Below are 25,415 nucleotides of genomic sequence, written 5' to 3'. Positions count from 1 at the left end.
AGCCATGTGGGGGGTGATCTCAGCTGGGCGGAATGTCTAGCTGCACCCTGGAGGCTTGTGCTGTTGTTCTGGGAGGTGAAGATCAGGAATGGCAGTCTGCATGCCCATGTGTGTACGTGGACTCCTGGGCCTGGGGTCTGTGGGGACGCTGGGCGTAGGGCTGCCGCCTGGGGGGTAGGTACAGGATGCTCCTAAGCCCGGGACATTGGCCAGCTGGCCCATGGGCTGCGCACCCGCTGCCTGCGGGGTGACGGGCAGTGTGCGGGTCCCAGGTCGCCGGGGGCCCCAGCAGGGCTCCGGGCTCCTGCGGGGGGACGGGCAGTGTGCGGGTCCCAGGGCTCTGGGCTCCTGCGGGGGGACGGGCAGTGTGCGGGTCCCAGGGCTCCGGGCTCCTGCGGGGGGACGGGCAGTGCGCAGTGTGCGGGTCCCAGGTCGCCGGGGGCCCCAGCAGGGCTCTGGGCTCCTGCGGGGGGGACGGGCAGTGTGCGGGTCCCAGGGCTCCGGGCTCCTGCGGGGGGACGGGCAGTGCGCAGTGTGCGGGTCCCAGGGCTCCGGGCTCCTGCGGGGGGACGGGCAGTGCGCAGTGTGCGGGTCCCAGGTCGCCGGGGGCCCCAGCAGGGCTCTGGGCTCCTGCGGGGTGACGGGCAGTGTGCGGGTCCCAGGGCTCTGGGCTCCTGCGGGGGGGACGGGCAGTGTGCGGGTCCCAGGGCTCCGGGCTCCTGCGGGGGGACGGGCAGTGCGCAGTGTGCGGGTCCCAGGGCTCCGGGCTCCTGCGGGGGGGACGGGCAGTGTGCGGGTCCCAGGGCTCCGGGCTCCTGCGGGGGGACGGGCAGTGCGCAGTGTGCGGGTCCCAGGGCTCCGGGCTCCTGCGGGGGGACGGGCAGTGCGCAGTGTGCGGGTCCCAGGGCTCCGGGCTCCTGCGGGGGGACGGGCAGTGTGCGGGTCCCAGGGCTCCGGGCTCCTGCGGGGGGACGGGCAGTGCGCAGTGTGCGGGTCCCAGGGCTCTGGGCTCCTGCGGGGGGACGGGCAGTGCGCAGTGTGCGGGTCCCAGGGCTCCGGGCTCCTGCGGGGGGACGGGCAGTGCGCAGTGTGCGGGTCCCAGGGCTCTGGGCTCCTGCGGGGGGACGGGCAGTGCGCAGTGTGCGGGTCCCAGGGCTCCGGGCTCCTGCGGGGGGACGGGCAGTGCGCGGGTCCCAGGGCTCCGGGCTCCTGCGGGGGGACGGGCAGTGCGCAGTCTGCGGGTCCCAGGGCTCTGGGCTCCTGCGGGGGGACGGGCAGTGCGCAGTGTGCGGGTCCCAGGGCTCCGGGCTCCTGCGGGGGGACGGGCAGTGCGCAGTGTGCGGGTCCCAGGGCTCTGGGCTCCTGCGGGGGGACGGGCAGTGCGCAGTGTGCGGGTCCCAGGGCTCTGGGCTCCTGCGGGGGGACGGGCAGTGCGCAGTGTGCGGGTCCCAGGGCTCTGGGCTCCTGCGGGGGGACGGGCAGTGCGCAGTGTGCGGGTCCCAGGGCTCCGGGCTCCTGCGGGGGGACGGGCAGTGCGCAGTGTGCGGGTCCCAGGGCTCTGGGCTCCTGCGGGGGGACGGGCAGTGCGCAGTCTGCGGGTCCCAGGGCTCTGGGCTCCTGCGGGGGGACGGGCAGTGCGCAGTGTGCGGGTCCCAGGGCTCCGGGCTCCTGCGGGGGGACGGGCAGTGCGCAGTGTGCGGGTCCCAGGGCTCTGGGCTCCTGCGGGGGGACGGGCAGTGCGCAGTCTGCGGGTCCCAGGGCTCTGGGCTCCTGCGGGGGGACGGGCAGTGCGCAGTGTGCGGGTCCCAGGGCTCCGGGCTCCTGCGGGGGGACGGGCAGTGCGCAGTGTGCGGGTCCCAGGCCCTTAGCAGCTGCAGGGGGCCGCGGGGAGGCTGTGACCCTGGGGCTCTGGGCTCCTGCGGGGCTGGGGGTGACCCTCAGACTTCGGGGGCCCCGGGGCGGTGATTCGGGGGGCGGCTCTCGGTGCAGGGGCTGTTGTCACTTTGGGGGTGGGGCCTGCGCACAGTCAGGGAGGCAGGAGCTCCCGCGCAGGCACTGCTTGTAACCATGGCAACCCCTGAGCGGGCGGGCGCGGCAGACTTCATCCGGGTCCTCCCGCGCCAGGCCGGACGTGACGTCACTTCCCGGGCGCGGGAGGGGCGAGTTCCGGTATTTCAGGGCGGGGCGGGCGCGCGGGCGGCTGCAGTCGGAGCCATGGCCGGGGTAACCACCATCGAGGCGGTGAAGCGCAAGATCCAGGTGCTGCAGCAGCAGGCGGACGACGCGGAGGAGCGGGCGGACCGTCTGCAGCGCGAGGTGGAGGCCGAGCGCCGCAACCGCGAGCAGGTAGCGCCGCGCTGGGGGCCCCGGGCGGGGCTGGGCCGCAGCGCCCGGCCGAGGGGCCTTCAGCCCGGAGGGGCGGGGGCCGGCCCGGGCCGGCGAGCCGTGGGGGTGGGGACTGGGCGCGGAGGTCACCCGGTCGGCGGGGTGGACCTGGGCTCGCTAGCGCTGAGCGCAGGGGGCGGAGAGGGGGTGTCACTGAGCCCGGGGGGCTGGGCCGGCGAGCCGTGGGGGTGGGTCACTGGCCCGGTCGGCGGGGTGGACCTGGGCTCGCTAGCGCTGAGCCCGCGGGTGGGGGGGTGTCACTGAGCCCGGAGGAGCGGGGCCGGGCCAGTGAGCCGTGGGGATGGGTTACCGGCCCGCCCGGCGGGGTGGGGCCGCGTCTCTTCCGCTCCCTGCTCAGGAAATGAGGCAGCAAGTTTGGCTCCGCGGAAACGCTCCCTCCCCGTGTGTGCGGGGCGGTGGGGGGCTGGCCCGTGCTCCAGGGTGTGCAGCCTGGTCTGGGCCCAGGCTCATCGTGGGCTGGGGAGCCTGGGAAGGGGTGGCGCTGGGGGCTGGGTTCCCCGTGGGTGAGGAGTGGGGTCATGCTGGGGTGTTCTCCTCTGCATTGTGCTGTCCCAGCTCCAGAGGAATCCGTTTTAGGGAGGCCTCAGAGGGGATGGGAACGTTGGCGCTGTGTCCTTGCATCATGCAGTGCTGGGCATCGCTATTCCTCCTTGCAGATTGGAGTTACAGTGGTTGGTTGTGAGCTCTGCTTCCTCTCCTGGGTGTGGTGGCTTCTGGTGCGCTCCTTGCCTAGAGGTTAGGCAGCCAGCCTGTAACTGCTGTGCATGTGCTGCTGTAGGATGGAGGTTCAGGGAGGCTCCTGATTAGCCAAGAGGACCCTCCCTACTAAGCAGTTCATTATTTATTTGAGCTAACGCACTTCTAGTGCAGCAGTTACTGTGTTGTGAATGCCAAGCACCTACATACTATGCTGATGGGTGTTAAAACAATCTTGGTGTTTTCTTTAGCTGTGGCTGAAGTCTGAAGCTGTTGGGGTGGCCCTGTCAGGCACCTTTGCCAGTTCTGTGACACTAGTGTGAGGCAGGCAGACTTGGCATTTCAGGCCCATTTCTGTAAAAGATTACAAGCTGTGTGCGCCCTGAGTGTACAGTTGGCTTATGGAGAAGTTTTGTGCTTTCAGTCTGAAGCAACCACTCAGCAACTTGAGCTCAAGAAATAACTCTGCTGCTCTGCTCAGCAGTGGGTTTGTGGTCAGAAAAAGATCTGACTTTGGAAAATGGGAAGCCACTTATTGTGCTGCAGCCCAAGCTCTGTGTTCCAAGCTTGTTGGAAGCTTGTTCTAGGGCTGAAGACATCATGGCTTGATATTTCAAGGATGTGAGCACGTATGGAAGCACTATGTCCTATGGTACTCAATGTTCAGACTGGTTTTGTTACTGTGCCCTCTGGCTTTGTGAGCGTGCCCTGAAAGCAGATGAAGAGGCTAGTCTCTGCTCAAGATGTAATTTTCTAGTGGTGCTGCTCCAGTAACCTTTGACAGGCTGAAATTGTGGCTTTGCTAGGGATTGGTTTATCACTGGTAAAGCCAGTTCAACCTTATTCTCACTGGATCTGTAGATGGTGGCTGGTTCTAACAAATCAGAACAGTGCCTTGAATACTTGTTGTGCCAACTTCCAGGGCTTAATCCCCTGGCTCCTGGAGGCTTTTAACTTCTTATCTTTGCATATAGCTCAAATAAAAGCCTTGCTGTTTAGTAACTTTCTTGCCTTGGTAATAACAAGGGGATATATTAGATCCAGAAGTAGCCTTTATAAGCCAGCTCATATTGCGGTGAGCTCTCTGACCATTGGCATACATGCTAAACATGGCAGAAGCTAATACTAATTTAGCAAATCTGATCACTGCCTAAATCCTAGAATGGTGTATGGGAAGGGATCTTGAGCCACCAAAAAATCTAGTTTACTTGTGGGATTCTAGCCAAGTAGGCTAAGCTCTATGCCACCCATCCTCAGATGTACATGGGAAACCCTTAGTACATGCAGAAAGATAGGATCTGTTCACCTCCACTGAAGCACTAGTTGGACACAAGCTTGGAGGAAGGGCTGTGGCAGTCTGAACAATGCCATACCCTGAATACTTTCATTCTGCCAGGCATATGCATGCTGGGAAGTGGCACTAAAGTTTAGTTTTGGCTGCTAAAACTTTCTGGAGGACACTCCAGGTAGAGTAAAGATGCCAAGCAACACCCCTAATTCTCCTCTGGTAGAACAAGCAACTGTGTAAATCTCCATGCCTGGCTAGTGGGGCTAGGCAGTTTCTTATAAAGTCTTTACTGTTATTGGAACACTCCTGGCTCACTAACTGGTATGAGGGGCAGAGGGCTTCACACCTAAACAGAAGGAGTAGCTGTGCCTGCCACTGAGTCTGTATCACTTAAATCACTTCTGTGTTCATCTTCTCCGGCTGCACTGGAACTAGCTGTTGGAGGGGTGTGGTCCTGCAGATGCACTCTCATCAGATGGGTATCAGATTATCTTGCTTCTGGTCAGACATGTAGTGTCAGGTCTGCACAAACTCCTTGTGGCCCCTGGCTGACCTATGGATGCAACTTGCGTGTTGCAATAGTGTAACAAGCAGCAATTGTATTCTCTCCAGTACTGTGTGCTGTAGACTTCCCCCATCCAAAGATAGCAGTAGGAATGTGCAGATTGTAGATCAATGTTTTTTGCTCAATTACTAGGTCTTTAGAAAGACAGGCTTGATAGATTCCTGTGGGGGCAGGTAAAGATTGTTACAGAGCAGCATTTTAAGACTTCCTTTAGATTTTGAGCCTACTTAGTCCCAGAGATCTGGTCCCATCTTCCCTTTCTGAGAATGCCTCTTTTGCCTTCCTCCTTTGTCTCCCAGGCTCTGTTTGAAGAGGCGTGTAGTTTATTTGAAGAGGTGTGTAGTTAGCACTGCCTGTTCACATTCCAGGTTGTTCCTTGCTGAAAGGCTGCCGGTATCTACAGCAGTGCTGCACTGGACACTCCCACTAATCTGAGGTGATACTTAGAATACAGATTATTTTTTTGCTCACTGTACATTTGACTTATCATGAGGCATTAGTGACTCAGATTGGGTATTGTGGCAACTTAGGGTAGGTTACTTTCTCTCAGGAAGCTGTAGTGATTGGCTAAGAAATCCACCAATTTATCTGGCATGACTCAGATCTATACAGTAACACTCAAGTGAAGTCTGGGCCTGTTTGAACATCTGTGTAAACTTAGTCTGGGTTTTTTATAAATTCCAGCATTACCTCAGCACACAACTATTTGGAAACTGCTACTCCAAAATGGTGTCTGTCAACTCCTTGCCTTAGCTTTCTTCTCTCTGAACTGGAGCTGGCATGGATCACTCAGCCAGGTGGCTTTCTGGACACAGTTTACCTGGCCAGGGAAACTCTTCTGGCTCCATCTAAGGAGACTGAGCTTGGGGATATCCTGGATCATAGCAGTATTTATGACAGAAGGAATAGCTTCTGAGGAAGGGTGGGTTCTAATCCAGTGTGTCATACTGCAGTTTGATTTGTGCTTGTTGCGTTTCAGTCACTGCTTCCCTGATTTATTGGTGTGCAGTGGTGAGTAGGCTTCTCTGGGTTACCTCTGTTGCCCTTTCACCGAAACTTTCTTTAAGCAGGGTCCTGAGACTCTACACTGGGGAACAAAGTAATGCCTCATGCTTGCCCCAAGATAACCATAGCCTTCTCCCAGCTCCTCAGATACAATTTCCTTGGAATCTAAACATGCTGACAGTGTAAATAACTAACTGGAGCTGTGGAAAGGATTATCCAACAGACAGTTAGATTTTTCCTTTACTCATCTCCTGAGTGTCTGGCAGCACTAGCTTGTCATTCAGAGACATTGACTTGAAATGGTTTGGTGCTTGAGCTGTGATAGGTTCTCATCAGTCTTGCATCTCATGTCTCTGGTCTCTGACTCTATCCTGACCATAAAAGGGAAGTGGGGGGAGAGCTCCTCCTTGTTGGCTAGCTCAGTGCTCTAAGACAAAAGGGGCAAGTGGTTCTTGGCATGAACTGACTGAAGTGATATCACATGTGATGCTGCCAGTGTGGGAACTCTGTGGAAAGCTCCCAGACTTTCCATCCTGCTCAAATACTGACTTAATCAGAAAAACCGAATTGTTCAGTGCGTGGTGCTCTTGAATACTGGAGTCCTTGTTATGAAGGTACTCAAGGCAGGGTTGGGTATGGACACTGGTCTGGAATTGCTAGAACAGGGGCAGGAAGAAGCAGCTACATCACGGTCTTAGGGCAAGTTTACATTACAAAATTAAGCTGATGTAACTTAGGTTGACATAACCACCACAGTAATTGCATCACTTTTCCATGTCCACACGACATTCCTTGTGTCAGGGGTGCATGTCCTCAACAGGAGTGCATACACCAATGTAACTGTTAATGTAGGGCATGGGGGACAACTTGGGAAAGTGATGTAAGCAATGTGGTGTCTACACTGACACTGTCTCGACCTCAGTGCTATGCCTCTTGCAGAGGTGGCATTAAGTTGGTGGGAGCTACATTATAGTCTATACCAGGCCTTGAGCTAGCAAATACTCTGCCATTGCAGCATATTCCATCGAGATGTTGAGGCCACTTAATCATGCAATCACACTGCAAGGCAGTGGAGTGTTAAGCACAGAGGGACATAGGACACCTGTGGCAGTCAAACACTTCTCACTAGACCACAGGTACTTTCTGGAAGAAGCATCCATAGTGACATTTTATTTATGGGGAAACTGAGGCACAGGGAGGCTTGATGTGCTGGTGTAAGCAAGCCTAGAACCTTCATCTCCTGATTGCAAGCCTGGTGCCTGACCCACTGAACCACAGTGCCTTCTAGCTTACTGCCAAGGTGTCCTTTATTCCCCCAGAGCTAGTAAGGGATCATGTGATCCAGAAGAGGCAGTAGGGAGTTGTGCTACTGCTTGACCTGAAGCCAGTGTAGGCATGTAATGGACTCTAAAGGTGGAGGGATTTCCCTGCCCTTCTACTCACTGGCCTCCCACTCACCTAAGCCACACTTAGAGAGTAAACAGTCTTCAGCTTGTAAAGGGGCTGCTTTCTTTGAACTACCAGACTATGCAGGATGGCATCCCCAAATGAGCTGAAATCAGTGGGAGCTGGGAGGGCCCTGCACTCCGCAGAATTGGGCTCCAAGTTCTTTATGCCTTATTCTGCGCATCCGTGGCTCTGAGCAGGTCAGCTCAAGTGTCAGGACTGTCAGACGTCTGTCCAAGCTGATTAGAAACCAGGCAGCTTGCTTGATGACTTTCCTGGGAGTGTAGGGATAGTCTGATCCAGATAGCATGGTCTGCCCATGAATGGAGAGGGGAGGTGAGGGGCTGGATCTGATGCACTGATAGTCTTGCTGGCTGTCACTGTGGCCTACTCCAGCAGGATCAATGCAGTGGCTTTGCTAGGTCTAAACTGAACAGCAGGATGACTAAAATGAGGAAGTTGGCCTTCAGGCCCAGAAGACAAACACCTAACTTGTGTGTGAATTTAAGGAGGTGCCCTGTTGACTGCAGTGCTGACTGCTTACCCGGGAGTCCAGGGGCTCCAATGTACATCTAGCAAGATGTACATCTGGAAAGATGCTGCAGTGGAATAAAATGAGGTCACTCCCAGGTCTTGGTTCTGCCCTTTTTTGCAGCCTCATAAGGAATTCTTCTGTAATTGCAGTATGGTCATATTATAGCTAAGCCAGCAGTTGTCATGGAAACATGTATACTGCCACCCTGGCTTGTTGCAGCCCTGTGATAGTGTTGGTTCACATCTCTGGGTAGAGGCATAGATCTCTGGAGCTGTGGGTTGGACATAGGTGGTGTCTTCTGATCTTAAGCTGCTGCTAGCAGGGCTAAAGAATTCCCTTACTAGTGCAAGGAGCCCTCTTGGCCGCTGGAGGGAAGGCCTACAGAGAGTGGCGGCTTGGTACAAGGTTCTAAATGCAAGTTCCTATACCCTGAGGATGGCAAAGTTGTCCATGTTCCCAGCTGGCTTGCGGTTGCCTTCCTCAGACTGCTGGCTGTCTGCCTGAGCTGCTGCTCATTCCGCAGGTGTGGAGTGACCTTGGGGGGTGCCCTTCTGCACAAGGTAACAGAACTGAGCAGGGTTTTGTTGCATTTACAAAGCTGTTGGGAATTTCATTCCCCTGTTGCTTGGGGTAAGCTGCAGGGAGCCCAAACAAGCACTGAAGGGTAGAAAGTGGAGCCCCCTTGCAGCAGCTGGGTGGCTGTGGGAGAGGGTAGAGAAGCAGTTCCACAGGGGTGAAGGAGCCACCTTCATACCACAGCTGGGTTGAGTCAAGTTTAAAACACCACATAACCAGAACCTGACAGCTAGGTTCTATTCCTGCCCCTCCCCCCATGTAGGAATGGCATCCTACTCCCTCCAGCTGCTTGGCATGTGAGGGCATGGGCCTTACCATTCTGGTGTTCCTCCGGCCTTGTTAGTCTGATTGTCTCACTTTCCTCAGGCTGTGCACTGATGGCAACTAGACCAGTTCTTGGCCAGCTCCTTTGCTTGAACTTTCCAGTTTTAATCCCCTTCCTCTCCTGAAACATAGGTGCTTGCTAGCTCTTCCAGGGCAGCCCTCTTCAGGCATCAGTTGTGCAAAACTCCACAGAAGAGGCTTGGGGGTCAACTTGCCTGGAAGTGCTCACCTAGGGAGGTCCCTTTCCCATGATGCACTCCTTGAACCCTGCCACTGGATGGTACTGGCCTCTCCGCTGCTCATCAGGGCACCATGCAGCTCTGTAATGGTCCAGCCAAGGAGGAGAGCTGAATGGCCTGTCTGAGCTTTTACTCCAAATATATCGAGCCCTATTCTAATGCTGGCTTCTTTCCATTGCTCAGCTGGTACAGCACTGCTCCTCCCCCAGGCTCAAGTTGGCTTCCTTCAAAGCCTCATCAACCTGCAGGCTGTTTTGTTACATGTGGTGCTTAGGGTCTTTCAAATGTAAAGGTCCTGCCAGGCTCCTTAGTGCTGCACTGAAGTGAGCTGCAGCTCCTTGGTGGCTCTTCCTCTCAGCGCAACTTCTAAGGCCATGGCTACACTGGCGCTTTACAGCACTGCAACTTTCGTGCTCAGGGGTGTGAAAAAACACCCCCCCCGAGCACTGCAAGATACAGCACTGTAAAGCCTCAGTGTAATCAGTGCCGCAGCGCTGGGAGCACGGCTCCCAGCACTGCAAGCTACACTCATAGAGGATGTGGAGTATGGGCAGTGCTGGGAGAGCTCTCTCCCAGCGCTGGTGCTGTGACCACACTCACACTTCAAAGCTCTGCCACAGCAGCGCTTTGAAGTGCAAGTGTAGCCATACCCTAAGCTACTGGGAAGAAATCGGATTGCCTAAGGTAATGGGGAGGGTTCTTATTACTGCCTTATGTGGCAAGCAGACATCCATAAGCTGTGGAGACCCCCCATGATTGGGGAGGGGAGGAATGGGCATTGGCCCAGGGTACTAGTTCATCTGGGTGTAATGTTCATAGGATACCTACCTGCGGTGTCACAGCAGCCCAGAAGGCATGTCTAGCACTAGAGGAATCGCTTGCATAACTGTTGCGGCTATCAAAGCAACGTGCCTAGATTTGAATGGAGATCCAAATCTCCCTGCTGACAGAGCAAAAGTTCAAGTGAACCCCTTTCCCAGGCTCCCAGTTGGCTTTTCACAACATAGACCTGGGTGACCATCTGATCTTGGATTATGCGCTATGGCCCAGCTGCAGTGCAGTGGCTGTTGATTCTCTAGCAATGGAAGGGTTTGCTGTCGTTGTAGTAAACCCACCTCCGAGGCAGCAAGGTGGTCAATGGAGGAATTCTTCTGCCAGCCTAGCAGGATCTACAGTGGGGGTTAGGCTAGTCCAGCCAGCGTAGGGGGCATGAAACTGTTCACACTCTGAGTGCTGGAGCTAGCCTGACCCACGGCCTACAGGAAGACCAGGCCTAAAGCTTTTTATAGCTGCAGTGGCTCCTCACTAGCCCATATTGAGAGGCTGACTCTGAAACTAAAGGCTGCGTTGTTGCTATAGGTGTAGAATTCCCTTCCCAAAGAACTGTTCTGGAGACAGGATATCCCCCAACTTACCCTCTAGCTCCAAATTCCTGCTAAACTACTGAGCAAAATCAAGTTGCTGTTGAGAGTTTCCAAGATGTCCTTGGAAACCTGTCTCGAGGCTGGCAGTGACACACTGGCTGGCCTGAGCACAGCGATCAGCCCAGGAAGTCTGGTGCTGCCCCTCATGGTCAGGGGATCCCAGAGAGCTGCTGTCTCCTCCAAACATGGTTCAGATAAACTTGCAGTTGCTGACTTGCTTGGAACTTTCCTCCAGCCACACTGAGTCACAGCTATGGCACTAGTTTCCTGCGTAGAACAGCTGGCTGCAGCCTTCATGGAATGATAGGCTGCTGTTGAGGATAAAGGAAGTAGTGTTGGCCTCTCAAAGTTCTGGTTAACTGGAAACGCTCTGGCAGATCTAATATTTGTGCAGGCAGAGGTTAGTTGGGCGGGTACGTGTCACAAGTCTGCTTGAGCTGAAGTCCTAGTTCTTTGTGATATGCTGGGAACTTGTGTGGAGCAGCATCACTGCATGAAACTCCGCCTGTCAAAGATGTGGCACTGCTTTCCTTTTTCATCTGTCAATGGCAGAATGGGAAATTGATCCCAGGAGCCCTCCCTTACTGTAAGTGCTAGACCCACTGTAGACTAGCTCATGGTGTGATCAACTCTCTAGGCTGAGGCAGAAGTTGCATCCTTGAATCGCCGTATCCAGCTGGTAGAGGAGGAGTTGGACCGAGCCCAGGAGCGTCTTGCCACAGCTCTGCAGAAGTTGGAGGAGGCGGAGAAAGCTGCAGATGAGAGTGAAAGGTGAGCTGCATTACAGAAACAAGAGACTTCCTGCAGATACCACTCCTCTCTGGTTCTACACAGATATTGCAGATGCATAGTGGAGACATGGGGGTGGGGAACAGCAATGGACATGGCTTAACCCACATAATAGTCCTCCCTGCAGACTAAGGGAGATCAGCCTCTTGCCTCAGCACTTGCCATGTCTTTCTCTGTGTAGAAAAGAGGTTAACATTTTGGGTGGGGCTTTAGGCCATGTGTACATGAGTGAGCTTACAGCTGCCCTGCTATAAGGTTGCCTGTGTAGCTCTCTTTGCTGATAGGAGAGCTCTCCCATCAACACAGTATAGCTACTGCCACTTGGTGAGCTGCTTTTGTGAGCAGGAGAAGCTCTTCTGCCAACAGTGCTGTGCATGCTGCCATTTATGCCAGCAAAACTTGCTTAAGGGATTGTATTTTTTACACCTGTGAGACACCAGTTTTGCTGACATAAGTGGTAGTGTAGACATGGCCTGACGTTCTCCAGAGATGTCCTAGTTTGAGTCAATGCTAGACTGAACTGGAACATTGCTGGATGAGGCTAAACTTCCTTGTGACCCCTAATACAAAGGTTAGGTATAAACCCCTGGCTGCTGTCAGCCCTGCATCAAGAACAGACTTTCATAAAGGCATTGTAGTGGGTAACATGCCAGTTCAAGGTCAGTTGTGTACATCACCTCATTTCCTCTTGTCTTGCGCAGAGGCATGAAAGTGATTGAAAACAGAGCCCTGAAGGATGAAGAGAAGATGGAACTGCAGGAGATCCAGCTCAAGGAGGCCAAACACATTGCAGAAGAGGCTGACAGGAAGTATGAGGAGGTGAGGCTCTCAAAGCTATCTAACCCCACTTGGCTTCACCCAGGTGCAAGGTAGCTCTCCTAATGGATCCTGATGTGGGAAGTGCTTTCCTGAGTGAGCACTAAGAGTTGGTGTTTCACCCAGCTGAGGTCATGCTGTCCTTTTCTTGTAAAGAAATTGGTCAGCTGGGCTTCAGGCCAGCAGAGTCCATTGTGAGCTCCTTCCCAGAGAATGAAACTCTTGCCTCATCAACTATCTGTGGCTCTCTCTCCTCTAGGTTGCCCGGAAACTGGTGATCATTGAAGGAGACTTGGAGCGCACTGAGGAGAGGGCTGAGCTTGCAGAGTCGTGAGTGTTTTTGCTTTGGAACCATCTGCATGATTCCCTCTGCATGGGAACTAACATGACTGAAACTTCCCAAACCTTGTTAAACAAGGCCTGAAGTGTGGACTGAGGTTTAGCTCTTCTGCCAAAGATGCTGTTACTCCCCTGATCTGTCTCACTTGTACCAGGAGAAAATGAACACTTGGTCTCTGATGTGGGGGCATGGAGTGTGATATACGTATCACAGAGTGTTTGCCTTGTAATGGAGATGCCCAACCTCTTTGCATGGAGTGACTTTGTACCAGCAGGATCAGAGGGTCCCTCTAAGTCTAGTTCATTTCACCAGCACTGCTCTGTTGGTCACTAGAGCAGCTGGGGTCTATTAGCTTATCTGGAAATCGCTGTGGGACACTGAGGCAAATGTAATTGCAGTAGGGTGCATTGTGCAAAGTCCCTCTGGACAGGGAATTAAAGCAGCACTGGTAGCCATGGAACATCAGTGCCCGAGTCTGATCTCGAACAGAGCATTGAGTCGCTGGGTAACTTCTATCCAGAAAATGCACAGATGCAATGTAAGGGCCTTTATTTCCTCAAGTGTGGCTGCTTTAATTGATCTTTAAGGGGGAAGTCAGGGCCTTTCTGTTGCGTCATTTAGGCCTTGTATAACAATCACTTGTATGCATGTACAGCAAGTACAGTTGTGTTTCCCACCCAGACGTGCATGTCGTGACCATGACTTCTTTGTGTTTTTCCCCTTCCCTTCCCTCTTTTTTGGCTTGGCTTTGTTTGTGATGTTGGTGCTCCTTTTGACCTTTGCCCCCTTGCCTGGCTTGTGCCATCATGTGATCATCCCTAACAGTCGTTGCCGGGAACTGGATGAGCAGATTCGATTGATGGACCAGAATGTGAAGTGTCTGGCTGTTGCCGAAGAAAAGGTACTAACCCTTCCCTTAAAGTGTCAAACAGGCTTTGTGGCCTCCTCCTCACACTCCTGCCCTCTGCTCCTTAATAGCATCTCTCCTTCATTTCTCACTTCTGGAATGCTCTATTCTCTCCTGCTGACTGGCGAACCTCCCTTTCTCTGAGCAGGTGGCAGCTGCAGCTGCCCCGTAGCAGAACAGCTTCCCTTCCCACAGATTACTTACTAATGTTCAGTTTTTTACATGCAAGACTTTGGGTCCAGCATAAATCTGCATCCAGCTCTAGCTGCTCCATTTTAAGGCCTTGCTTTTGCTATAGTGTGTACAAGGATTGAGGATAGGTGTCTAGTAAATGCCTGTGTGGGTGTTCACTTCCTACAAAGCTGCCTGTAAACTCTCCTGACAGCCTGGAAGTGAAATCTCACCTGGTGTGGTCACATGAGATCTGTCTCCTAAAGAGCTCTCCAGTCTTCTCTGCACAAGGATTCACTTTTTTCATCTCTCTCCTGTGTTGTCTCCCTCCCACTTTTCTTTCCTTCTCTCCTGCCTTTTTTTAAAACATCCACAGTAAATGTTCCGAGCTGGAGGAGGAGCTGAAGAATGTCACCAACAATCTCAAGTCTCTTGAGGCTCAGGCTGAGAAGGTAGGGCTGCCTTGCAAAGGGCCAGAAGCCTGCAGGCACTCCTGCATGGGCCTCCTGGCTAAAGAGCACCCAGAGAGATGGGAACGCTCCCTGGTCTGTAGTACTTGTAATGGCCTTTGCATGAGGCTGAGTCCCTGGGAGCTGCAGACATGGGCATGCCAGTGGTTTGAAGTGCAGAGCTAGTAGTCATGCGTGTCAGTCTGACTCATTTGTCTCTAGACAAGGTGAGTGAGGTAATCTCCCATTGGACCAATGTCTGTTGGTGGATCTGTGCAGTGGTGGTCCTTGTCTTAAGCTGCTCCAAGGTTGGAGGGGAAGCATCACTTCCAACATGAGTGGAAGGCATTGGCTGCCTGGCTGTGAAGCAGACTTATTCATCCATGTGCCTAATGCTGCATGTCAGACACATGGTCTGGGGTTGGTTTCCTAACCACCTGTGTGTGAATAAGCATGGTGTGAATTACTGTGCTGGGCCAGCCTCCCTGTGGCTGGCCCACTTAGTGCAGCATCTGCAGGCAGGAATGTTGTGTTGTGGTGTAAGAGTGAGCCCCCAACCTCCCCTCTGCAGCTGAGGTCTGGATTAGTGACTCTTGGACTTCAGGACCTATTTGTGGGAGGCAGTTAGTGGTGCTGGGATTTGACTCTGTCTCTTCCACAGTACTCTCAAAAAGAAGATAAATATGAAGAGGAAATCAAGATCCTGACAGACAAACTCAAAGAGGTGAGTGGCCACTTCTCCAGGGTCGGAAAGCATGTTCCCAGGGGTGTGGGATTTGGATAAACATCTTGAAAGGGGCTGTCAGCCATCAGTCCAGATGCCAGGATGGGGCACCTCATTCTGAGGCTGGCAGTCTTAGCTTGACTTCACTGTGGTAGACTCTGAGATCAGTCTCATGGCCCCATGCGGCTACGGATTCAAAGTGAAGAACTGCAGATGAGCCCTCTATTAATTGGCTCTGTTTTCTGTCAGGCGGAGACCCGTGCAGAATTTGCTGAACGATCAGTAGCCAAACTGGAGAAGACCATTGATGACTTGGAAGGTGTGTTTTGGGGACTGGGATGCCAGATAAAACCCAGAGAGTGGCAAAGAGCACTCAAGATGGGCCAGCTGAGTCTATTGCCCCAGCTGCCATGGGGCGGGGTGGTGCTGGAGCTTATGGGAGGGAGCAGACAAGCTACCCTGATGAGAATCCTCTTCTCTTCTTGATTACTCACTTTATGGGCATGGCCTGCTCTGGTTCAGCCTGCTGGCTGATGTCAAGTGGTATGAGCTTAAGTTAGAGCTGCTGAGTTACTCTGGACCTGGTATCTACTGTTAAACAGCCCAGCTCAGTCTCTGCACTGAGGCTGAATAAGTGTTGGTGTGACATGTTCCTAGATTGCTGCTTGGCACTCAGGTGTCACCTGACCACTCCAGACAAAGCAGCTGGGATTTTCCTGCATTTTGTTGCTTAAAATGCATTTGTGTGGTCAGACTCAAACGAGTTATCCTGAAATTTCTGGAGTGGGGTTGGGGAAAGGCTATTGTACAGCATTCTGAGAACCTCAGTAGGTAGGGACAGGACAGGATGTTGGTCAGATTAGTGCAGCTGAAATCTATGGCATATGTTAGGACCAGGTGCAAGCAAGTAGTCATACTAGACCCATTAAGCCTTTGCTTATGGAGTACAGCAGCTCCTAACACATGGAATGGCTCTCTGGTCTTCAGCACTATCCTAAAACTAAATTCCTCTTTGTGGAAAGACATAGTTGAGACTTCATCTGTCCTGAAGGGTGGAGGAAGGCCACAACTCAGCCTGCCCTCACCCAGTGATTTAAGCAGTCTGAGTCTTCTGTTGATTTCCTAGCTTTTTGGGAGCTCAAAATGGTGAAGACTTGGGTCTAACTAGCTTCTTGGCTACATCAGAGCTCGACTCTTGCAAAGCTAGCTTCAGTTTAGAAATCATTCTGTCAGTACAGTGACTAGTGCCACCTTAGCTGTACTTTCTAGATCTGTTTCCATGGCTGATGTTTTATGGTAAGCCAGTTATCCAGTGGAAAGCTTAACTTCATTACAACAAGTGCAAAAATCTCTCTGCATGCAGTACTCAAAACATATTGATCATGAGACAGTTGGCTCTGATCTACAAGCCTGCTGCTGAAGTGACCTAGTTTAAGACTGAAAAAGACATGGTCCTCTGGGCACTCTGTAGAACTCTAGCAGCTGTACTGTAGCCAGAACTCCTATTCCCTTGGAATTAAGTGGAGCTGGCAAGATCAATACTAAAACTCTAAGACTGAATTCCAGGCCTCCAATTAGGGAGGTAGTCTGCTAGCTTTCTCCAGCTGATTAGATAACACAGGTGTGGTTTGCATGCTAGGATTTCTCCTGCTAATTGTACATGCTGTCTGTAATGGCAAGTCCCTACATCTGAAGACTAGATGACTAAAGCCAGTAAGCATGGTAACCTAGGGGTTTCATATTGAAACTAAGATGAAAATACTCACTTAGCTGATCTCTGCCTTCTAGCTGGGAAAACCAGTTCAGCGCCCCCACAAAATGGGGTGGGGAGTGGTTCTTGCTTCATTGCTTACACCCCTCATCATTGGTTACTGCAGATCCTGTCAGTCAGGTGACCCTTGAGTCACCTCAAGCTGCATTGCTTTGAAGTTATTGGCCCTGCTCCTCAAGGAACTGGTATTTGTAATCTGCAAGGCACTTGATTAAACTATACCAAACCTAGTCCTGTCTCTAAACAAACTGGAGAGATGGGTTCCCAATGTCATTGAGTAGCAGCTTTTTCACTTCCAATTTCACTTTCCCCTGTTCCTGGATTCCATGCTGCATTTCCTGCCTCTGGGTATTTGGACTATTCCTCTGCCTGCCTTATTGTTTCCTTTGTTCTCCTCCAAACCTCTTCAGATGAGCTCTATGCCCAGAAACTGAAGTACAAAGCAATTAGTGAGGAATTGGACCACGCCCTCAATGATATGACTTCCATGTAAATATCAGCTGGCTGTGGTGGTGTTTGCCTATGCTCTGCCTCTGCTAAACAGCGAGAACTTGCTTGGTTTGCTGTGATTGCTAACTTACACAGAAGACTGGTAGTATTTCCTGCAGGTCTCTGCCTCTAGATTAATGCAGCAGTGTCTGTCAGCATGCTGTGACTAACTCTTGAGTTAAATTGTGATGTGCATGTACAATACTAGTATGACGCAGGGCTAGCTTGGAATGAACCGGGATGGGCGTGAATTCATTTAATCTGTGCCAAGTAATGCTGTTCCCAGTTACTCCAGAGAAGGCTTCCTGCAGGAGTGACAATGTGCCATTGTTTTGCAAGATCTAGTGTGGCAGAGGCTGCAGTTAGTGCTAGTCAAATATCAGATACGTGATCCTGGGATTGAGAAGATCCATAAACTGCTCTGGAAGTAGCCAAAACTAGTTTACTATAACTCACTTTGTGGCTTGTTGTGGACTCTGCATGCTCCCTCGCCCACTAACCAAGGAAGGGGCTGATACTCACTCAGAAGTAAGCATCCTTGTTTCTAACATCTGAAAGGGCCATAAACCCAAACTTGCTGTGTACAGACCCTAAGGGCCTCTTAAAACAAATGTCTCCTTTTCTATTTCATACAGATAAATCTGATTCCAAACTCCACTTTGGATTTGCCTCTCTGCTTGGTGGCTTGTTCTGCATCTGCACCCTTCACTTGTGCTCTTTCTGCTACTCTCTGAATTCCAGTGCCCTTGTTCAGTTAGCCTGTGTGCAGGGCATCCCTGGGAATAAACACTGAATGCACTGAAACTCAGGAGCAGTTGTGCTGCACTTGCTCTCAAACAAAGCTTCCTCTGTATGACCTATTGTGCCAGACACTGCTGTGCTCAGAGGGGCTGCCTTTTCAGTATGTCTGTGGACAGGGGCTGAGGGGTTTTGTTCTCATCTGCATATTTCATGTAGAGTCATAAAGTGCCTTTTGTACTTGCTATTCCTTGAGCATGATGTCACTCTAAGGAACAACTTGATGTATACATTGATGGTGAGTGAAATGGCTGGTGCGACTGAGAAATGGATTTCTACACTTGCTGCCTGACAGACCCGTGTAACTCCCCCATGTCAGTGGAATATAGACATTAGATGCACTAAATTCTTTCTTCCTGCTGTTGTCTGTTCTTGGCTCACATGTCTGAATTGCGTATCTGCAAACAATACCAAGTGCTGCGTGCTCCATAAGGACTGAATGGTTCCTTGGGGTTGCAGCAGGAAACCTGAAGCTGTGTTTGCATCCTGGTCTTGGTAACTAATGGCTTTCACATCTCATTCCCCTGCAGGATGCAGTCAAATGCTGGCTTACTGTAAAGTCACTACATACACCTTGTCTGCTTTACCCTGATCAGTGAGCCACTTGGCTGGATGCAAAAGCCAACAAACACAGGAAAAAACTGAATTGCAGTTGGACAGGATTGGTCAGGTGCTAAAACTGTACCAGTGGCTGCTCTGAATTCAGTCTGTGTGGAGACCAAGATCCCAGCTTCTGTAGTGCAAAATCTCCACCTGTCAAGCTGAGGGGTCTAGAAGCTAATGGAGGAAATCCATGCATGCCTCTTGCCTGAAGTGTTCCAACAGCAGATATGGGGTATTGTGGAATCTTCCCCTGGAATGTAGTGTGCTGGGTTCACAGCTGGTGGTAGGAACCAGTCATGCTGCATACTGGCATGTCACTTGATTTACACAAGTTACTAGAATGTTTGGGATTGTGAACACTACCCAGGCTGACCTCATCATGTCTGCTGCCCACTGTGGCTCACCAGATCTCTCTCCTTTCCTGTTCCTCAGATTGTTTCACTTTGTCCTGGTGTAATGTCCAAACATAACCCTTCATGAGCCAGATCTTGGTAACTGAGGCCAGGTGCTCTGTAGTTCAGAAGACTTGCCCCAGCCTGCTCTCACTTCTCTCCACTCTTCAGCTGTGTAGCCCCTTCCAGTTCACTCAGCTTGATTACAGCAGCACCCAGTCAGGATGGTACCATTGCAAGGAGCTGTGCAAGCAGAGTCCCTGCTGACAAGGCTACATGCTGACTTGTTGGGATGCAGCTGTAGTACCTTGAAGCTCTAAGATGCTGAAGTTTTCATGTTGCGTCGTATGAAGACACTTTCACGATGCCTTGTAAGCTTCATGGAAACCTCCTTTAGCTTCTCTCAAACACCTCTCCAACTGCCCCGGTGTCAAAGCACAAGTGACTAGTCATCACACTGAAATCTTTGCCCTTGGAAACATTCCCTGCTTGTCTGATGTTGCCACTCCTGAAGGGATGAGGTTAAGTGTCCCTGCTTCCTGCCCTTGAACTAAACATTCTCACTTTGGGCTGGGAGGCCAAGGAACAGCCACTTGTATCGGAATCTACAGCTCCAAGTGGCTCCCCTGGGGTCTGCCTCTTCAATGTAAATTGAAACAACCAGGGACTGGGGTGTCAGCAGGCCCCTTCCCTGCCAGTCAGCTAGATAACACCTGCAAGTAGTGTTAGAAATGGATGTTTGGGTGCTGCAATTCCTGACCTGGGGTTGTGAAAGCTTTGTGGTCCAACCAGCTTTGTTGGCACCCGCATAGGCAGGCTAATATGAGGGCTGGGCTCAGCAGTTCTCTGCAGAGAGCTGTCAGTGACTAGAGAGCCTCCTGCAGTGCTGGTGAGAACCTCAGGGCCACCCTTGCAAGGCTGGGGGTGTCTCAGACCAAACAGTCTGGCTGAAATCATGGGCTCAAGACCAAGTACTGTCCAGCTGCTGAATTCTCCTCTGTTGGATCTGGGCCGTAAATGAACTTGGGTGGAAATCTCTCTGGTTCCTTCCTCTGCTCCCCCGTATGGAGATGGCTCGGACAGTCACATGAAAGCCCTTCTCTGGCTCCACTGCTCAAGGCTGTTACACTCACACTGGCATTACATATTCATGCTTTGCTCACCAAGGTGACCAGCCTGCCCAACCAAGGGCTGCAGTGGCAGCTGCCAGGATCCCAGACTGCCTTGAAACAGAACAGAGTGGGTCTCAGCAAGCAGCAATAATGGTCAGGTTCCAGCTCCCCATCCTGCTCCAAGAAAGGGGGGGTCAGTGGGCTGGGACCTGCAGTCTAGGCTCCTCTCTTAGAGGCCCACTGTAGAACAGTCTTTAGAAAACCCAGAGCACACAACAAACATGCCCCCACCCCAGACATCCTGTCCCTGGGGAACTGGCTGTTGGTTCCAGGTGCAGAGTCTACAGAGACTCCAATTAACTAAACTGGCGTGTTCTTGTGCTGCTGCCATCTGCTGAGGTTACCACAGTGGCTGTCCAGGCCAGAGCCATCATCAAGATAATGGAGATGGTTTCATGTCCTAACATTAGGCTGAAGATTAATTAGAACAAAGAGCAGGTTTGAGGGCAGAGAACACCTGTAAACCCCGAGAAAGGTTCCCCCTGAAGCATGTTGCTTGATTCAGGAGGTGAGCAGAGGATAGCTTGTGACTTCCCACTGACACTGGGACACTGCCAGGAACTTGGAATTCCATTCTTGGGGAGGGGTTTCAGTGGGACTAGGAGGAGCAGGCAGTTGTCAGGCCTGCTGACTTATCTCTTGCAAGGGCCACATCTTAAGGGCTTACACTTGGACTAAGCTAGCAGCATCTCCTGACCAGTGTGTACCTGTGTGATCTTAATGATATGGTGGAGCTGAACAAACCCATGGCCCCTCCATTCTCCCTTCCCCCAGCAAGAGGTAGTACCAAGAGCCCAGGATTCCCTTGAGGCAGTCTGTCAAAAGATGACTGTCCTGTGTGTGGCTGGGAGGGTGTTTAATCAGAGGGACTTAGGAAAGCAGTGAGTGAGGCCTGTTAGGTTACTGGGAAGGGCCTATGCCTGAGCTGGGTTCTCTTGCTACCCACAGGGCTGGTCTGGCAGTTAGCTTGGCTAGTTTTGCTCTGAAAGCACATGGCTCTGGAGCCCACTTGTCTGGTGTTGGAAAGTTGGCAGGCTACTACTTGAGAAGATCGGACCCTTGTGCTGAGACTTCCACCATCTGTCTGGTGCAGCTGGGTGCAGGGCTGGCAGGTCTCCCTTGGCACTCCTGTGGCTGATCATCCTGCTGTTGGTTCGGTGGTGTCAGCAGCAGGGGCCTGGGATCCATCTCTGAGCTTGTTAGCTTTGAAAGCAGGTGAGGCTTTTGGTCCTGTGTCCGTGTTATAAACTGATCATGAGCTGCTAAGCGTGACTTACTGACAGTCCTGGACTGTGGCTGCTGTCCCACCTCCTTTCTGAGGGTTGCTGGGGAAGCTCCCAGTGCCCGTCAGTTGCTAGTCACATAGCTGCACTGCAAGCAGCGGGATTGCCTGAATGCTAGTCTTGATCTAGCCATGTGCTTTCTGAATTGTTCAGAGTCGAGGGTGTATCCAAAGGCTCTCCTGTTCCTGGGCATAAAGAACACACATTACCCTTCAGGCTTCATTTTCCAGGGACAATCCATCTTCCTTCCTATGCCTCCATAGTCCCTCAGTAGGACTTCTAATCTGGCCACACTTGGCTTCTACCACAGGTTTTCTGAGCTGAGAAGCAAGTAGGCAGTGCTGGTCTCATTCTGTCTCCATGCCTCCGGCTGTAAAAGCAAGCTGGGACTTATCCTCAGAATGCCCCATGTTAGGGACAGGTTGTATGACTTGCTCATCTTGGTACTCTACTAACTTTCCCTTTCTCTTTTTCTCTTCCTCTTGTTTCCCCTAATCCTCCTGTTGCTGATGCAGAGCGCCTGTACAGCCAGCTTGAGAGAAATCGCCTGCTCTCTAATGAGCTGAAGTTAACGCTGCATGATCTGTGTGACTGAGAAGGTGGCCCACTAATGACACTAAACAAGCTTACTGTGAGCACCAGTGCTGTGGACCACAGTGAAATCTGATCATTCTTAACAGACTGGCAGATTAGCAGATTTTGTGCAATTACTGCTATTTAATGAGGCAGCTAAAGTCTATCCTCTAATGTTCTTATTTTTTTCAAAAGGTAACCTCTGTTCTCCATGCATAAACCTCCCAAGGACTGTAATTCCTCCTGAGTCTGATCATTCTGGGCAGTCTCACTGATAGTGCAGTGGGGAGTCCCTGGGGGCTGCTGTTCTGGCTCTAACAGTCAGGTGTGATGTGGGGGCTTGGCTACATTGGAGACCTGTCTGTTAGATGAGTTGCTGTAGATGCTGCTTTTGACAATATCCGACATCTGTAAGTGCTGTGACTGACCAACTTACTATATGCTGAATGTCTGTAGGATGTCCTGCTGCATGGGTTGATGGCTGTTTCTAATGATAATAAACCATTGACCTTGTGGTCTGTAAGACAAAATGAAAACTTGTGCTGCTTTCATAAAGCCAAGCTCCATCCAGAAGGCCTGTGGAGAAGCCTGGTCACTGTTAAGACCATGTGGCCTGGGGTGTGGAGAAGCCTCTTGGGAGTGAGCTGCTGTTGTCCAAGGACTTGCTGAGTTGGAGGCTGTGGCTGCTGTCGCTGTAGTGGCAAAGCCTGCGTAAGCTTGGAACTATCCCCCTTGAGAGCCTGCTCAGGAGAGAGCCTGTGGTCCATGTGTGTCTTGGGCAGAGCTGCCTCTCAACAGCATGTGAAGTGGTCCTGCATGTTATGTCAGGGCCACTCTTGGAATAAGACTGATCCAGACCCCTGGTCAGCTCTGGAATATAGATTTTTCTGGCTTCTGAAACACATTTTTAGCCTCTAGGGCAGACTTACCAGCATCCCAAGCTCTTGCTAGCCCACTGCCTGCTGTTGACCTAGAATAGTCTCGCCTTCCTCAAGCTCTTTGCCACCCTGAAGAGGTGCTGTGTTTAGATGTGAGGCTTGCTGTCAGTCTGGCTATTAGCAGGTGGTCCCATGACCTTTCTGACCAGGCTCTTAACATCTGCCATGTGATCACCTGGAGGGGGGCCAGTTAGGCTGTGGCTGAAAGGAATTGCCCATTATGTTTTGGCTTGGGTTTGCAGCAGTCTCCCCAAGTTACCATTGGGCAAACGAAGCCACTATCTGTGTTTTCAGATCTGGAAATGTAAGAGGCATCATGTTGAAGCAATGGGAGATCTGGGGGAGGCTAGCTTCAGTCTGCCACATCTGCATGCCAAGTACTGGCTGGAGATCTTGCTGCTCAGGAAGCACCAGCATTTCAAGAGGCAGAGGCCAGGAACAACACTAGTAACTCCACAGCTTGTGGCTGCAATTGGCCCTGCATCCAAAATCTAATGAGCTAACCACAGCAGTGTGCTGGGAAAGAATTAATGCAGGTCTCAGCAAGGGCTATACCTATGTGACTGGTAACTGTCTAACTCTTCCTCCCACTAGATAAACTGAAATCTACCAAAGAGGAACATCTCTGCACGCAAAGAATGCTGGACCAGACCCTGCTGGATCTGAACGACATGTAAATGATCCCTGCCATCGCCTCTGCCCCACCCAGCACCTCGCTGGGGGCCAGCCCAGCCAGAGCTGCCCTCTAACCCCAAGGGTTACTTTCTCTTGCCAATTCAACCAAACCAACTTCTGCCAAGTCACCTCAGGGTTAAAGGTCACCAGGTTGGGCAGAGCCTTAAACAGCATCATTAAGGGAAATACAAAAAATGCAATAATGTCTGGAGAACGTGAGAGATGTACACATTTTGTAACTACCTTTTGTAGCAACCATTGTAAACATTCCAAATAACTCTTGGGCTCACCAGGGGCGCCTAAAAAGCGGTTGGCTTTAAAATTTGATATTAACCTCTTGCTCATCAGCTCTGGTCCCGTTTGCCCCACTGCTGGGGGAGAAGCGGGGGTGGGACAGTTCTGGTGCTGGGTGTTAAGTTTGAGTAGCCGGGCTAGGAATGCAGGGGTCCTTTCTGCTGGGCACTAATACATCCTGTCAGAACGGGAACTCTTGCAGGAGCAGATGGCCCAAAAACGGCCTTCAGTTTCTCAGCCTTAAAGCTTCTCTCCTTGCATGGCAGAGCTGTGGGAGCAAAGAGGAGATTCTTTTCTTTTTTTAAAAGACCAAACCTGTTCTCTTTGAACACTCATGAATGGAAGAATTAGTCACATGGGCCTCTTGGCCCTGTGTGTGCCAGTCCCTCCCCTGTGGCCATTGACTAGAGAAGCAGGCAGCCCCTCTAACCCATTGCTGCCACTGGGTGTGAATCTGCCTTCACGAAGTGCTATTGCACTGAGCTTTATCACTCATTGCTGATCCATTGTAACAGCTCATGTATAAAACTGCCTCTTGTGAAGAGCTTTGCTTACACTGAGGGGATCCCTTCAGTCCCCCGTTACCCAGGAGTGCTCTTATTGTCTTGAATCAGGTCCAAGCCACATTGCAGTGCATTTCTGAAGTTCTGTTCGTGAGGCACAGTAGTGAGATCTGCGTGAGGTTTGCATTGTGTAGCTTAGGCTTGAGAGAGGCTCATTGGTTGCGTTGGTTTATGGGGCCAGTTAGAGGACAACCTATATCACGTGTTTTGATACTAAAATTGACAACTGTCTTATATTGTCTTTTGAAATAAAAACCATTCCCACCATGCTGGTTTTAGACGTAATGGGCTTTGATTAAAATAAAGCTGCTATACACCCACAGGCGCCTCCATGTTTCTAAGGATGGGGATGTGCATGAACCAGTCACTGGTTCTCCTCCCATCAACTGCAGCTGACCACAGCCCCAGATAAGAACTTCCAGTGGGGCTCTACCAGTTGCTAAGACTAGCCTGCTTGGTGCTGCTAGATCAGCTGATGCTCTGTAAGTTACTTCCAGGTTCCATTTGACCTGGGGGGGAAGGGGGCATCTGGACACAGGTAAGCAGTTAGATGGACAATTAACTTACTTGCACTGGCTTTTCCAGATAAGCTGGTAACTATAATGACTCTCAAACTCCTCTGCACCCAGAGTCAGTAATCAAAGCAAGGTGCCAGACTAGAACTTTCCACCAGTGAGCTCTCTAGGGAGAGCAAGCTTTGTAGCTACAACGATCTATAATCCATCCCTCTTCCCACGGGCTGTACCTTCCACAAGGTCAAGCTTAGCCCCCTGCCCCAAAGCCTACCTTTTCTAGGTACCAAATCTGAGCTCAGGTAGCTATCAAACCTTTTACTCTTTTCAGCAGTTTGTGTTTTAAGGCACAAGACAAACCCACCACTCCTGCAAACCCTGTTCAAATATCAAACTCCATAAGGGACAGAGTTCAGCTCCCCTTGGAATATTTCCAACACTCCCTGCAAAAAGAGAGCCCAACTACCTTTGGAAAGGGAGTGGAACTACCTGATCCCTACTGCTAGAAGAAATGTTAACTAAAATGGCTGCTGTATGCAACTTTCTACATGCATGGCAGAGGACAGCTCTAGGCTTGTAAGAAAGTGCCGGAGTGAAGGACTGCTGTTTCAATCTTAACCCATTTTCCCCTGCCCCATGTTTGTTTTTCATC

The 25,415-nt window shown here is 51.8% G+C and overlaps 1 protein-coding gene across 15 annotated transcripts in view; it reads left to right on the top strand.

Moving 5' to 3' along the window:
- Window positions 1-24,518, top strand: part of TPM3 (tropomyosin 3) — a 34,137-nt gene extending 9,619 nt beyond the window's left edge. Inside the window, exons 1-9 of one of the 15 annotated variants that reach the window (XM_050930982.1) lie at window positions 2,182-2,346; window positions 11,142-11,275; window positions 11,995-12,112; window positions 12,369-12,439; window positions 13,904-13,979; window positions 14,638-14,700; window positions 14,950-15,019; window positions 16,882-16,960; window positions 23,314-23,412. In XM_050930982.1, the coding sequence (XP_050786939.1) occupies window positions 2,215-2,346; window positions 11,142-11,275; window positions 11,995-12,112; window positions 12,369-12,439; window positions 13,904-13,979; window positions 14,638-14,700; window positions 14,950-15,019; window positions 16,882-16,960; window positions 23,314-23,317 (747 nt within the window). In that variant the 5' untranslated portion in view covers window positions 2,182-2,214 and the 3' untranslated portion in view covers window positions 23,318-23,412. Of the gene's footprint in view, window positions 1-2,180; window positions 2,347-11,141; window positions 11,276-11,994; window positions 12,113-12,368; window positions 12,440-13,274; window positions 13,351-13,903; window positions 13,980-14,637; window positions 14,701-14,949; window positions 15,020-16,881; window positions 16,961-17,595; window positions 18,118-21,723; window positions 23,286-23,313 lie in introns of those variants that run through there. The other 14 variants (XM_050930979.1, XM_050930977.1, XM_050930985.1 and 11 more) reach the window with 14 other exon arrangements.
- The last annotated feature ends 897 nt before the right edge of the window (window positions 24,519-25,415 follow it).

This window comes from Gopherus flavomarginatus, chromosome 20 (assembly GCF_025201925.1).
Source record: "Gopherus flavomarginatus isolate rGopFla2 chromosome 20, rGopFla2.mat.asm, whole genome shotgun sequence".
NCBI classification, from domain to species: domain Eukaryota; kingdom Metazoa; phylum Chordata; order Testudines; family Testudinidae; genus Gopherus; species Gopherus flavomarginatus.
Note: the sequence above shows the minus strand (reverse complement) of the source record. Positions and strands in the feature narration are given on the sequence as shown.